The sequence below is a fragment of the Pygocentrus nattereri genome, chromosome 1 (genome assembly GCF_015220715.1).
Source record: "Pygocentrus nattereri isolate fPygNat1 chromosome 1, fPygNat1.pri, whole genome shotgun sequence".
Taxonomy (NCBI): Eukaryota; Metazoa; Chordata; class Actinopteri; order Characiformes; family Serrasalmidae; genus Pygocentrus; species Pygocentrus nattereri.
The window spans coordinates 12,847,720-12,863,355 of NC_051211.1; the positions used below are offsets into that span (position 1 = coordinate 12,847,720).

General features: G+C 38.5%; 2 protein-coding genes across 2 annotated transcripts; both read right to left on the bottom strand.

Annotated features, from left to right (window-relative positions):
- Positions 1–1,939: 1,939 nt before the first annotated feature.
- Positions 1,940–6,732, bottom strand: LOC108439139 (interferon alpha-1-like). The gene is made up of 6 exons (XM_017717376.1): positions 6,678–6,732; positions 5,982–6,061; positions 5,815–5,901; positions 3,041–3,190; positions 2,809–2,907; positions 1,940–2,071 (listed from the first exon to the last, which is right to left on the bottom strand). Exons 1-6 carry the CDS (start codon positions 6,730–6,732, stop codon positions 1,940–1,942), a joined length of 603 nt encoding a protein of 200 aa, XP_017572865.1.
- Positions 6,733–9,626: 2,894 nt separating this feature from the next.
- On the bottom strand, positions 9,627–15,264 carry rdm1 (RAD52 motif containing 1). The gene is made up of 7 exons (XM_017717386.1): positions 14,927–15,264; positions 13,952–14,131; positions 12,769–12,894; positions 12,307–12,469; positions 12,063–12,161; positions 10,658–10,737; positions 9,627–10,299 (listed from the first exon to the last, which is right to left on the bottom strand). The coding sequence occupies exons 1-7, from the start codon at positions 15,029–15,031 to the stop codon at positions 10,210–10,212; spliced, it is 843 nt and encodes a 280-aa protein (XP_017572875.1). The 5' UTR covers positions 15,032–15,264; the 3' UTR covers positions 9,627–10,209.
- Between the last annotated feature and the right edge of the window lie 372 nt (positions 15,265–15,636).

The following is a 15,636-nucleotide window of genomic DNA, read 5'->3' on the forward strand; positions in this document are numbered from 1 at the left end:
TCGATTAATATTAATAATAAGGCAAATTTATATATATTTTAAATATTTACGTGTGTATTTAATCATATTATAGCCTTTACTACTACTATGAAAGAGGGATGCTCAACAAATTACAGGTATTATGCTTTATTAAAGCGATGTGGCTACAGACCGGCCAAGCCAATGTAACCCACATTTCATGTGGTTAACATAGTTCACACTTAAAACCTTCTGGAAAGCGAACGGCTGCTTTGCCAGTAGCAACCAATCATAATGGACAGGGCAGCTTTATCCTGCCCAGCGGCTGCTGAGAGAGTGTGATTAGTACAATTCAGCTTTCTTATTGGAGCAAAAGGCTGTTCTGCTGGCTGTAGAGAATCATAATTGAGTTGATTTAGTTGTCCCGCCTCCGCCGCTGCTCAGTCTGAGCCCCCCTCCATCTCCCTTTTCTCTCTCTTGCTGGAGAGGAGAGGAGATGTAGATGGAGCTTGGAGAGCAAACGCTGTAAGAAAACTAGAGAAGTGGCTCTAAAGAAGCAATAAAAGTCGATACATTTAGGCGTCTTTGCAAAAAGAGACCCGAAACCCTAAAACCCCAGTAATATGTGTGAAACCCCCCAAAATTAGGTCTAATAAGACGATAAAAGCCATTACTGGTCAGAGCTGATTTGAGGCAGTCCAGCAGAGACTCTAGAACATTCCAGGGGTCAGAGTGTTCCGAGGATCATCAGAACCTGGCGATCACAGCCTATGGATCTCTCGAGAAGTGGATGGCGAGACACCCGAACGGTTTTCTTTGAGATTCATCTTCACGGACTGGTGAACTAACAACACACACGACCAAAAGACTCTATACGCTTTACTTCTGTGAACAAGCACGAGTTTGCCTGCTCCTTGTTTTGTCATTTGTTTGTATTTTGGGTTGTTTCAGCACGGAAACTAAAGTCTTAAGCCTAAACTAAATCAAAGACAACTAAACCTTAAACCCATTCAAGGAGAACACAGTAAGTAAGTGATACTTTTTTGATCCCACAACCGGGGAAATTGTACCTCCACATTTAACCAATCCGTGAAGTGAAACACCACATACACACCTGTGAACACACACACTAGGGGGCAGTGAGCACACTTGCCCGGAGCGGTGGGCAGCCCTATCCACGGCGCCCAGGGAGCAATTGGGGGTTAGGTGTCTTGCTCAAGGGGCCCTGGGGATCGAACCGGCAACCTTCCGGTCACAAGGCCAGATCCCTAACCTCCAGCCCAGGACTGGTCCTACACAGGTGTGTACCACGTGTAATTTAATCGCTTAAGAGGGTCAACTTGAACTCGGGGACAGAGAAGTGGTTTAGTTGTTAAATGTCTTTTCGCTTTGTGATTAGTTTGGTTTTTTTTACTCATCATTATTCCGTAAAGTCACTTTTTGTTTACTCTGCTGCCTCCTGTGTGTGCCTCCTGTATGCAGTCACACACCTTCCACCTCCTCGACGAACCTGGTCGCACTGGTCCATTGCCTTATTGCAACTTCAGCATTTGCATCTAGTCTGCAGTGTTGCGGCTTTAGTTCATTAACAGGCTAAAAAGGAGTCACACCTACAAGGCCGACTTCAGGCTAACGGCTAACTCCAGCATTGCTACTGCTCAAAAGGGGAAAAGGCCGCTGTTCTTTCCCTACAGAAGCTCCCGCTCTTCCAAAAAGCATGTAAAGCAGAACAATCCCACAAAACATTCCCCAAACACGCTACTACACTTTACGTTGTCCGCCGATTCATAAAGGCAGCCACTCGAGGCGATAATCGCAGTAAGGCAGGCCTCTGGTGACTTAGACTTTAAATTAGGCTCGTTTGGTTGAACCTGTTTATCGAACTAAACAATTGGTTTGAAACATAAACAAGCAGAACACTCCTTTTAATGAAACAAATGAAAAACACTACACAGATAAATAAACCTAAACATACCGACGGTCATTTTAAAAACTCGTGCTTCGCTCCTGAGTCATGTCTGGCCCACGTGCTGTGGAAGTCTTCCTTCAGTATGAACTGCAGAGCGCGCAGAATCTCCTTCCGCGCGAACTCCCACGCGCAGTACTGGAAACCCTGAAGAGCAACAACAGAGGAACACCAGTGAACCAGACCGAGCTGCTTACATGCGGCTTCCACCGATCAGCCATAACATCAAAACCAAGATCAATGTTTGATGTTGTGTGATGCTGTGACTAATGAGTGCCATGAGTGGAGAGACAAACGATGCATCATGACGTTGTGATACGGCCGTGCCAAACTGACGTCATGCGCACCGTGGAGAGCGGACATTCTAGTACAGTTTTACTTAATTGCTGGAAGAGTTCTAACGAAACTCAGACTGATAGTCTTCGTTGTCACTTTTTTTTAACAAAGCAGAAGAGTCCGCTTGAAAATGTGTTAACATTCTCACTGCTTTCAGTCAATTTCCACAAAAGGAAAAGACGCAGTGACAGCTCATACACCCCTGGTCAAATGATATTTTGCTGAAAATACCTCAACACAATGTACAATTACTGTTTACTTGTTGAATTTAAAATATTGTTGGGAAATAAATAACGTTTTGATGGTCTTGTTTTTCCCAATATGTAAATTTGAAAAATAAGTGGAAACTCTACACTAAAATTGGCCAAAAATGTCATTTTTAGGTTTGTTCCTAGAGGATATGTGTACTTATTTTCACTTGTGAAATCAAAATTTAGACCAGGACTCGTTTGTCTACCTTCAGCACAGGTTCTACTAGACTATTCAGTTTCAATGATACTTGAAGCAAAGAACAATTAATCAGTCCCCAGTCCTGATATAGACCCTACCTTTTCTTTTAAAACTGTTGCTATTTTATCAAAGTATGCTCTGAGGGAAGCCTCTCTGCTAAAAAAATCATCCAGTGACTCCTGGGTTTTGTCCATGATCTGGAATTGGGAAACAAAAGCATCAGTAGTTTATAGTGACTTGTAGTGAGGATATACAGCAGGAGGCTAAATTAGTAGATATGGACTATAAACTTCAGACAACAAAAGGGGGCACTTTATAGTTTCTCCTTACACAACTGTTCTCCTCAATTAGGCGGAAAATGATGTGATGAAAATTCTCCAGTTTGTCTTGGGTAGTCCACTGGTCAGGAATTCCGTCATTGTCAAACATGGAGTCAATGTACTTCAGTGTTATGTAAAAGGACTTTTCAATGGCAGTGGTCTGTTTTTTGGAAATAATAATGATAACACAATTAATACTAAATGACATCAGTTGCTGGAGCAAGCCTATACACCAAAGAAGGGATTAAGTATTAGGACAGGCACAAATAAATAGACACATAAATTGACAAGCTGATTCATAAATTGCAGAGGGGAACCCTCAGGGCCTGCTGGACCATCAGAGAAAGCCTAATGCTTTTTGGGAACCAAAAAAGTTAAATTCAGGGTGTGATCATTTTGTGAGAAAAAACATCAGTCAAAGCTTCTGGAAGTCCTAGATACATCACTGACTGTGAATATGAGCAGCGGCCTAATCACTGGGTTGTTAAAAAAGTCACTGTGAAACTGTTACAATGTAAAATGTTGGCCTGTAACAAGCTTCAAGTGAAAGTTTCAAATGTCTGCACGTTATCTAGAACTGTCACAAAATATTAATCCGAAACACTGTTAGCTTAGCGCTAACAAATGAGGAGAATCTCATAGGGATGCTAGCAGAAGTTAGCAATACTGTAGACATGTTTTTCCTCCTCATGTTTTCACCAGGTTTTGACAGTTATGCCTCAAATTGAATGCCTAGCTCTAATAGTGATGTTTGTTTAATGCAAAAAATAATAATAATGCAAAAAAAAAAAACATATCAAAACAATCAAAAGTGCATTAGTGGAAGTACTTCTTGTATCTGAACCATATTAAGACATTAGATTTTGGAGACCTGCCTGTGCATGCATGTCTAGACAAGCCTTGGTTGCTTGTATATCCTTATCCAAAACCTGTATGTTAATCATACTTGCAGTGATTGATGTGTTTGCAGGTCTTAGTATCGGTGTAAAAAAGTAGCACAGCAAAAAGTTATTTTGTGCCCAACTGGACTTGAATAAACATCTCTTCATATTCAGCCCTGCAGATGTCAATTAACTCTGTGGTGTTCACTCTGTAAAGAGCATTTACCTGTGTGGCAAGTAGCCTGCACATATATCCTCAGTTTCAACACATACATGCTCATAGACCACATCAGTGGTTCCCATCCTGGTCCTGAAGGCCCTCCCTGCATTGCACACATTTGGGTTTTCCTGCCAAAACACACCCACTGTAACTCAGGAAGTGTACGTCAATAAGCAGATAAATTGGATCAGGTGCGTTGGGAACAGAGCAAACACTAAAATGTGCAGAGCAGGGGGTCCAGGACCGTGATGGGAACCACTGATCTAGATCTCCCCCATTTCTCACCCCATTAGTGTATCAGTTAAGATACTGAGTAAATACCACCAGTTAACTGGATTTTTCAGAGAAAGAACTTCCAGTAGATCCAAGCCTATAGCCAACGCTATCATGTCAACTGACTGTTTAGCATGACGGGTTACTTGGCAGATTCTATAAAATGTTACACAACTGAAGTGTTATTACAACTAAAGAAAATCAGGTAGGCTGGAAATAATTATGAGAATAATGAAGTTGGGTCCACGCTAATGTTAGCTCAATTACATAAAAAACATACTACCCTACTATTCTAATGGTGCGACCTTTCAAATGCTTATAAAGTAATTGTTTAAGTAACTGTTTAAATTACTTAATCATACAATAATCATTCAGTAATTACATTACATAATACTAATAATGTAATACATAAATTAATTATATACTAATATCTTAATAACAAAGAAGTTTAATCTACAGATCTTTGCAATTTAAATGGGAATTCTGTTCATTTAAAAATTAATTAAGATGTTTAGAAGTAAAATCATTCTGAGTGATTTGATGTGAAATTCTCCATTCTAGAGAACTTACCAAGTTAGAATTGTTCACAGAGGTGGTGATAGAAACCAAACTGCTGAAGTGTTTAATGCCTTTAAAAGTTATCTCACGGAAACGTACTACGCGAAAGGGTTATGAATATCCTGCCTAATGCCTGATTGCTTGGACATAGTTTGGAAATCAGGTTTTAGCTTGAAACATGGAGGAGAGATGCATGCAGGGTGTTCTAAGGCCAACTTTACACATACCAACTCAGAAGACACTTAGATGGTCTTTTTGTACAGTAAGTAGAATGACTATATTTGCATGGTAGGTATTGCAAGTTAAGGTTACCATCAACACCACTGTAAAGAAATCTGAGAGATGGTTTTTCAAGGGTTCTTTAGTAAAGAAAATTGTTCTGTATAGAACCATGAACACTCAAAAAACCAAAACGTTCTTCAGATTGATGTAGATGGTTCTATCTAGCACCTCTTTGAAAATGGTTCTATAGAGCACCAGAAAGAGTCAATAGCTTGTCTCAATAGCAGAACAATTTTTGGTGCTGTATAGAACCATTTTCAAAACGGGTCTATATAGGACCATCTATAGTACAATCTCCATCAATCTGAAGAACCCTTTCACAATGCAAAGAACCCTTTAATCATGCAAAATGTTCTTTGAGTGCTCATGGTTCTATATAAAACCATTGCCCTTAATAAGGAATCATTGAAGAACCATCATTTTTAAGTGTGACAATGAACAATTTAAGACCACCCACTGACTATTCACATCTCATTGCTTGAATTATGCAGAAATTTTGAAAAATCTGTGGAATTTAGTTTGTTACATTGTAACTCAGTGAAAAGCTTTCACTGGGGGAACATATCTTACCTGTTGCCTGGGGCTGGATTTGAACACACCCGTGGGAAAAGTGACTGAAACATTGTCCTCAAGGCATTGCAAAGGAAATGTACCCCCCTACATGAAAATGAAATGAAACATATAAATGTTGGAAATCCAACCGCCACCAGCACATACCTTAATTAACCTTAGCTTACCATGGTCTCCAGGAGATGGTAACAGGTCTCCACGAGTCTTCGTTGGAACTTGCACTTTGTAGGCATGGAGCAGACCTGTACTATACAAAGAAGGGTGGTGTGCCAGATAAAACGCCAGAGAGCCATGTTTTGATCTCTCTCCTGAGGAAAAATGATCTGAGATGGCAAAATACCTTTTAAACTCTCTTAAGCTCTTTCGATGAGTCATTCGTTGTGAGCAACACTCATTCATGATACAATGAAAACTGAGGTATAGTATCCTTTCTCCAAATCTGAGTCATTAAAATTAAGCAGAGAATGACAGTATAGTCTGTCTCTGCTGCTTAATAAGCCCGGCACTCAGAGAAAACAATACTTCAGTAGCCCACTTATTATAACCATAGGCTGCTTTTTTGCCACTACTTGAACATCGTCACATCATTGTTCACATACATTCATTTTAACTATTCATCATCATGCTTTTATTCTAGACTACTGACAAAGTCTTATTTTAAAAAGCTGTTTATCTAGGAAGTAAACATTTATTTGCTCAGAAAATCACTAATATTCAAATACATTTACATAGTAATGACATTATGTCTGTTAATGTGTTCACTTAACCATTTCCAAACCTCTCCTCCTGGTAGCCAAGCATGTTGTTATCATCCAGTACCTGGCTTGATAAATCAGGGCTTTATTAAGTGAAATCAGGTGTACTTGTGATGTATTTGAGCAAATCAGTGATCTGCCTGGGGGATCCTAAGGCCACCATGTCTAGAGGCATATAAAGCCCCCCAGCTCTGGGCTGTGTAGCAGTGGAACTGTGTTCTCTGGAGTGATGGAGCTCCATCCAAAACCTAGATATGTCTGATCTACAAACCTTTGCACACACAGGGACAGTTTCCTGGAGTAAAGTCAAGAGGCTTTTATTGTCATTCCAGCTATGTACAAGTAAGTATTGATTGCAATATAGTGTGCTGCACTCATATTATATTTTATTGTATTTCTCTGGGTATCAACAGTGACTTTTTGTTTCTAGCAGTAGCTGAGCTCAGGACTGTCTTTCTCTCTAACCTATTGGTAACTGGAAAAGATACTTTCTCTAGATAGACAAAGCACTCCTTGTTTTGTCAAAGATGGTGAAGCAGGTCGCACCAGCAATGAAAATCAATGCTTTTCTAAAATCTGTTGTTTTTCAGTTTCCTCAAATGATCTAGAACACCTTGATCTGTTAGTAGGTTGTTTTCCTTGAAAAGTGTCTTTAAATGTTACTGTCTAATTGAACTGTAAACCATACTTTATTAACGGTAATATAGGTTCAAATCCAGGTCTGCAGCAAGGCCATGCAGAATCTTCTATGTGTTTTAGTGTACAGTTCGACTTACTGTGAACCACAAAAATGCATAAAAGTGCAGGATGATAGAACTTTTGGGGGAGAATATGTGGGTGACTACTGGCTTCTATAGTCCAACAACAGGCCACTTGCCAGATGGCGTTGATTTTGACTGATCAATACCATCTGAAATAAATAGTTTCAAAGTAGATATTTCACCAAACCGTTCCTTTAAACTAACTATACATTTCAACTTAGCAGTCTGATTTAGTGTAAATTTCTAATGTTCAGCCATAGTTAGACAATTTATCATATGTTGATATTATACATTATATATATATCAACTCCTACTAATTATAGACAAAAAAGCAAATGCAAAAACATTAGCTGATCCAAACTGCTTACTCTGCAAATGTGTTTTATTAGCATTTAAACATATTCCAAATTAAAGTATTATTTAATGCACCTCTCTATGTACTATGTAGGCTTCATCTTAACAAGGTTCACGTAAGGTTAAATTATTGTGTGTCACATACTTCCCTTTAGAGTCAGGTTTGAACAGTCAGTCAAGGTGAGCTTTGGTAAGTCCTCAGGGTTTAATGAGGTTTCCAAGAGCCAGCCGTACACAGAACCATGATACACCCATCTACTTAAATAAAATCACTGGATTCTAAAGAATACAAGCACACATGAGTAACAGCGAATGACTCTCAATCAAAACATCTCTCAGAACGCCTTGAGGCCTGTTGCTGTGACGTTAAGAGCTCTATTTTTAATCACAGACATATTTTTCAGATGATGCTTATATTTCAATTGTGCGACTTTCAATGTTGTCTGAAAAATCAGCAATTTCCAGATGGGGTCTCTCCTGTTAGACCAAGCATTTTTGTCTTGCTTAAATACAGTGCTGAGTCAGAGACTAAAACTCGGAGGCTACCCTTTATTCATTTAACTTCGTCAAAATGGCCATTAGGTACAGGTTATTCAATACATTACTATATTTATTATATACACACACACACACATTTTCTAAGCTGCTTCTCCCTCAGGGTCACAGGGGGTGCTGGAGCCTATCCCAGCGGTCATTGGGCAGAAGGCCATTTATTATGTAATATTTAATATAATATTATATACACTAAATAATATAAAAAACATTTAAAATCAAGCAGTTTGCCAGTGTTCTCACTGTGTTGAGGCATCTCTGTGAATTTCTGCAAATTTTATATTTTATACTTTTTTTTTCCTGACACTATAAAATTAATGACTTTAACTCCACTTCGATTGGAGATTAAAAGCAGTAAAGGTACACATCAGACACACAGCATGTGTATAACAAGGATATTCCCCCTTGAGGTCAGGTGTTAGGGCGAGACCACCACTTTCACAAGAAATTGATAGAACAGGCAGAGCAAGAGTGACTGATAAAAATAGTAGTGAGAGAGAGTGAGTGACAGAGAGAGAAAGACAGTGTAATAACATGTTCTTTTTATTTCCCTCAAGTTAAAAGTAGTACTCGTGATTTGTGGTGTGAGGGGAAGTGAAAACCATGTCAACAGTTAACACGTGTAAGAGTGACTACCATCCAAGGCTGACACACACCCACACCTGTTTGTGATACAGAAAGAAGTTGTTCTCCTCTTAATGCCCCCTGGGTAAATCCCAATATCAGCACTCACACTCTCACACATACACACACACACACACACACTTTCTAAGTCGCTTATCCCTTAGGGTCGCGGGGGGTGCTGGAGCCTATCCCAGCTGTCATCAGGCGGAAGGCAGGATATACCCTGGACAGGTCATCAGCACTCAGACTCTAATGAGTTATAATGTGACTAAAGTTGCTCTACTACTCACTCAAAAAGTACAGTCAGCTTATTATTCTCCGTCACTAAAACAAGCAGACGGTCATAAACACAGACAAATTGATCTGAACAGATTCACTTTAAGAAAACAGCATGAAAGAAATTCCTTCAGCATGACTCCTTTATCAGACTAACAGTCACCCAGCGTAACACAATGAAACTTTATCTTAAGGGTTTACACACTCATCAGACGTCTCTTCTGATTATATATATATATATATATGTGTGTGTGTGTGTGTGTGTGTGTGTGTGTGTGTGTGTGTGTGTGTGTGTGTGTGTGTGTGTGTATTTAGTGTTGACCTGTCCATTCCAATCCAAACCGACCCCCTTAGTCTCTATTTCATTTCAAATAAAGTGATCCCTAGGCAATGGAAATAGGAATGGAAAATGTACAGAGAAACTACTCAAAATATTGGATTTAAAAGTGGAAGCAAGGAGTAGAAACATACTTGAGTGAAAAAAATCATATATTTGCAAAGTAAATGTTTTATTTTTTTGTGCAATGAGTACGTTTAAGGTTTAGATGAAAAAATAAGGAGTATTTCTCCTGGAAATTTATTTAAGCAAGTACCCAAGTATTCAATGTCAATAAAACTAAAGTAAAGTAAAAATAATACTTAAATACAATAACAAAAAACACTTACTTAAGCATTTCCATCCCAGAAAATGTATTACCTGTACTGTTTATCTGAAGATAAAGAGGTACAGATGGAAAATAAGTTTAAATATAGTTTCTATGAAATGGTAAAGACTGACATCTGCTGGTAATTATCAGGAACAATGGGTTGCCCCTACAAAACTGAGTCCACTAAAATTTACAACAAATATTGTCAGTCAGTTACTGAGGATTTCTTACAGATGTTTCTAAAAGGACACAACAAACTGAAATATTCCGGTTACCTACTCACCAAATGAAATGTAAAGAAATGAAACACACTGATTGTCCAGCTACTCTTGTAGTGGTTCAAATTTGGTCCATGATGCTTTTCCTCTAGAAGTTGAAGAGCATAGATTTAACCTGAAGCACAACTGGAACTATAGTAGCTGAAGGCTAATGGGAAAGGTCCATAGTGAAGTCCCAGGGCAATTCTTCAGCTCCTCCATCATCAGGTTCAAATTCACTCCAGGAAATGTCGTTCACCTGTAGACGGTAGAGAGATAGAAGCTTCTCTTATTATCAGCTCTCTAAGAGAAGCCACAATAAAACAGTTAAAAAGGGACAACAACCTCTGTATTAACTGCAGGCCTACAAAGCAGTGAAGGGTTATGAACCACTAGTACAAAAAGTTTTTTTTCCCCCATGGGCTTTTGATTATTACAGGTGATCAAGCAGATTTTCATGTAATGGCATAAAGGAATTTCCATGATACTGCTTCAGAATTTTACTACTTACCATTGTCTTTTTGATCTACACATATAAACAACGGTTTTGTAAAATCTACGAAACTGTAGTTGGCATTCTTGTGAGATTTTTTGGACAAATAAATACATGCATTTACCTGAATGGCTCCCTCGACATTGTCATCTGGCAGAACTTCCTCTCTGTCAAATCTACATTCCACTGCTACTTTTCCATTGCCTGAAGGGCAGAAAATTCAGTCTTTAACACTGTCCAAAGTAAAACTAAATAATAGGAATAGTGTACTACAAAGCTGCAGTAATGTAAAGTCCCTCTAAATGGCATGTAAGGGTGATTTTGCACTCTGGGAGTTTCCATATACTGTCATTTTCTCTTTTCAAAGTACTTCTTAATTCTAAACAGAATTTCTGAAAACCCTCTTTTGGGGTAACAACAAGGGCTTTGGTGACAAATCCAGGGCACATTTGCTTTAAACCACTTAATGTATAAACATCAATTCAGTATGTGAGATGCTAATAAAAACAGAAACAGGAAGCAGTGGTTAGTAAAGCTTATATTAAATCGAAAACATGATATTTCCTTGACTTATAATATTTGATGTTTATCTTGTGAATATTTCTTGTGATTACAGAGAAGCGTGGTCTTGTGCTGAAATAAGCATACATGTCTCTGAAAAATAAGTTAACAAGAAGGCAACATTTGTTATTCATTCATTCATTTTAGTGCTTATGGTGCCAACATCATGGAAACTATTACGCCCCCATATATCTAGACAGTCTAGAGCCGGCATGTCAAACTGAAGACTTTCTGGGTACAAAGTGCTGCAGGGATTAGTGTTTACCCTCCTCCAACACTGAATTCAGTTCATGAAGGCCTTGCTAATTAAATTTTTAAAAAATCACATGTTTAACGAGGCAGTGCGCAGCGAGGAAGTCTGCAGTGCTTTGGTCCACGAGGACAAAAACAGAAGCATGTCGGTTTTTCATGTCAGATCGAAAGTCACTGGTATTCAGCTGTGGTTTTTGGCCTATGTATAACTTTTAATGATATTATTAACTGGAAAGGGGTAAATGCCTAAAATCCTTGCAATCTCGAGTTGAGTGTTCCTCTTAAAGCGATTATTCACTGATGTATTTTGGCAATATCACAAGCTCTTCAACGTGACAAGGCTTCAAAAAGGAAGAAGCCTTTCCTGGATGCTCCTTTCATACTCGAGGAGGTCTGCACCACCTATATAATGTGCTTTTGAACATTTTACAACATTCCTATTCTTTGTCAACCATGTTTTAGGCATCAAATTCAGACTGAGCATATATTAATAAAAAAAAAAACAAAGTCGCTAGGATAAACCATTAAATATCTAGTCTTTGTACTGCTTCCTTTTAAAGAGAGATCAAAAAGGATTTGCGAATCACTGCATTCTGTTTTTATTAGCATCTCACATACCCCAACATTTCTGGAATTGAAGTTTGTAATGTTTAAAAATAAACAGAAGGAAAAAAATGAATATGAGCTCAAATGATGAGCGTTAATGTAATACCTACCAAAAACTATAAGTAAGACTTTCTCAAAGGCTCCAACTACTGCCTTGTCTTTGGCCCATTTCTTTAGCTTGCTAATTTTCCAGAGTTTGTCTTCTGGCCCTGAAAACAAAACACATGCAATATTTTCTTCAATTTTTTTTAACAAATCACAGCAGCATCTTACTGATTATCCACCAGTGCTGTAATGTATATAAAAGTACTGTTTACCTTACAATATACTTATTTCTTTCAATCTTCACCTCACCTTTTTCTGGGTCTACAACATCCTCAGTGACACCAACCCCGCGACATGTCACTCCATGCTGGGGGATAGTCAGTTCCACAATGCAGCCATATTTCAACAGCTCTCCCTGACTGGCAGAGTCCAAGCTCCAGCCAACACCTGCACACTTTGAGATATCCTTTAGCTGGAGAAAGATGGGAAGGCACAGGATAAACCATAGTTATAAGGCAAGTCTTCATCACTAAGCTCGAATCAAATAAAACCACCCTTTTTGCCTGTCATTTTCAGTGAAAGAATAATATGATGCATATTCCTTGGAACATCTACCAGAAGAATTGGCAGTCCAAAGATGAAATAAAGAACCACAATGAGACTTTAAATTAAAGGCTGTGTGTAGTTTGGGAAGATTTTAACTGAATCGTTGTATAAAAAACTGCTTTGTGTATATACATATGAAATGGAAACAGAAATGCTTGTACTTACAGTAACAATGCGAGTTGACCAGCCATTGAAGCCCAAGTAGTGATTAGCCAAGTCTTGGCACTTAGCATGACTGAGGGATTGGGATCCAGATAGGAAGTTTGGGTTTTGTTTTGTGCTCAACCTCACCTGTACAGAGAAAAAGTAAGAGTGCATTGTTTTAAAATGTTTGAGTCGGAATTTGGAAAGATACAACTATGAAAGCTAAAACTGATTTCTCAATATTCTGACATTTATTAATATGATATAATTTACCCACCTACAGTACTGTGCAAAAGTCAGAGACCACCATTTCGTTTATCTAAGTACAATATTCACTTTTGAGCGTCAGGAAAAAGGCAGAAAACATACAGAAATTTATTTGCAAATTAATTTATTTCTTTGACTTTATTGCAGATCCCATTTTTTCAAGAGACATGGATTTGAGTTCAAAGTTCTTAGAATTATTTTCTGCGTCTCACAATTCATGTAATCTCAGTTACAAATTAGATCCATCAGTCCATAAAACCACATCTCAGATGTCCAATTTCAGCCTTCTAGTCAAATTTTCTTTTGTCTGTGTTCTTTTCTAAGTAACAGCTTCCTGACAGCTACAGATCTATTCATCCTTGTCTTCACAGTGGCACGATGGACATAAACACCTGTGGATTTTTCAAAATCTTAAGCAAGAGTGGAGTTTGATTTCCTCCTCTCTCTTTCTTAAGTGATAAGCTTTAAATACTGTTTATTTGATGATAACAGTTTTGGTGGTCTACCGGGTCTTGCACAGTTGTCAGGAGTTGTCTTTATATCTTTTAATCATTTTTGTCAAACTTCAGTTTTGGAAAGTCCTGTTTTTCCACATATTTTCCTGACTTTCCTCTTCCTTACTTAAGTAGATTATCACATATCTAATGTTCTCTGAGAATTCTCCCAAAATATAATAATTTGTCCTTAATGGTTATTTTAACTGGAAATAAAGGAACCAAAAGGCTTTTAGCTATTAACTGTGGTGGTCTAGTGATTAGGGGAAAACTGCAGATGAGTGCTTATAGTGAAATATCCTAATTCCATTCAACGACTGGTAAGAAATGTTCCAGAATATCTACCTTGCAAGTAACAGTCAACAATTTGGCTAAACTGATGTTTGTGTACTGCCTGACAAACAAACATATAGGAAATAAAAAGAAAGGAATCAGCACATTACTTTGAGGGGGGAGTTCTGGAAGAGCCTCTGTTTGTCGGTGGCTTTCTGGGCTTTTGATGCGTGGGCAGAGGAGTAAAACTTGACGATTGCGTAAAAACCTGGCGCGGCCACTGCAGCATTGGGACACACTTTCACCAGGTAGAGAGCTCCAAAAGCTGAGTACACACTCCATAGCGCCTCCTAGCAAAGGTGGAGGATAGTGCAAGAGAAAAGACAGCTTTTGAATTAAAGTGAACCTTTAAGTAAAACTAGACTGTCTAAATTGTCCTACTGCTGTCCTTGGTGGGCTATGCAGGGGAGGGGGGGGGGTTTCAATTTGACATTTTATCTTTTTTCTATCTGATCTTTTTTATCATTTTATCATTTTTATCATCACAAATGTCATATACATCATATAATATAAATAAAATACACCACAGAACATTCAATGTCCTGGATATTGTCAGTCATTAAATGACACAGACTAAATGCATGCTTCACTAAAAAGAGAACCTAATTAGTCGAGCTTTATTGGCTTTAGTGCAGTGCAACATGTGATGCTGAATAAAAAATTATTGCACTCATATTTTTTTATATGTTTCAAAGGGGCGCTACCAGTGCTTTGGGATTACACGCCCACTTATCAAACCTCAGAAAAAATCATTATGAATACGAATCGTGGTAAAAATCCAATATCGTAATATTGCTTTTCTGCCATGTCGCCCAGCCCGTACTGTAGTAACTGAACATTTTGATAGTAGTCGGAACGATGTCGTCAGCTGGAAACAAGAGGAAACGAAATTGAAATTAGCGTCTTGTTCCTCAGCTGCTTTCCGGTCCACCTTAAACGTACAGTCCCCTGAATGTAAACGCTGCAGCTTTTAAGAGGGAACAGAAATTTGCGGTTAGAAGCTGGCGAATAGGAAGCTCATTTCAGCCTCGTAAACATAGGTGTGTGTTCATGACTGCAGCGACCTAATGCTGCTATTTACTTACATATATAAACGCTTCTGAAAGGGATGCTTGTATGTCCCAGATGAAAATGGTTTTGTTGTTTTCAACTGGCACCCTGAACTCAACGAGGTCTACTTCGATGTCCATTGAATCTCAGCGCCTGTCACATTAAACGAGGGCACTGCAGCGTTGGACCTGCTTTTCTTAAGATTTTACTGACAGAATAAGAGCCCTGCTTCGAAGTGAATCACCGAAAATACGGCCAAAGTGCCGTGACATGATGATAACCGCTATAACACCACTTACAAGTTTATGCAGGCTAGTTTTAGCGGTGCTAAGTAGTGATACAAAAACGACAGCGACTTTCTCCGCTGAGAACACTTCCGTAAACAGACTGGAAGTTCCCGCGCGATTTCAGAACAGATACGTCAGACCTACGTAGGGAAAAGCGCTTGGGCGCATGCGCGGAATCGTGAACATGTCCTTTTCCTTAGCATTGAGCGGATTACTGATCATAAGTGACGTCTTATTTTTCTTTTTTTTGATCCATATTCATTTGATACAATAAGATAAGTAAACAGGATAACAAGGTTACAATACATATACACATACAGACATCTTGCATGAGGTAAATACAGTATATCTTACTGTTGTTTATTCTCAGTTGTGTAGGTGGGGAGACGAAAGCTCTGTAGACACTATCTGGATTTAAACATGAACAACTTTATTTCAAATTAATAAGATAGTGTTAA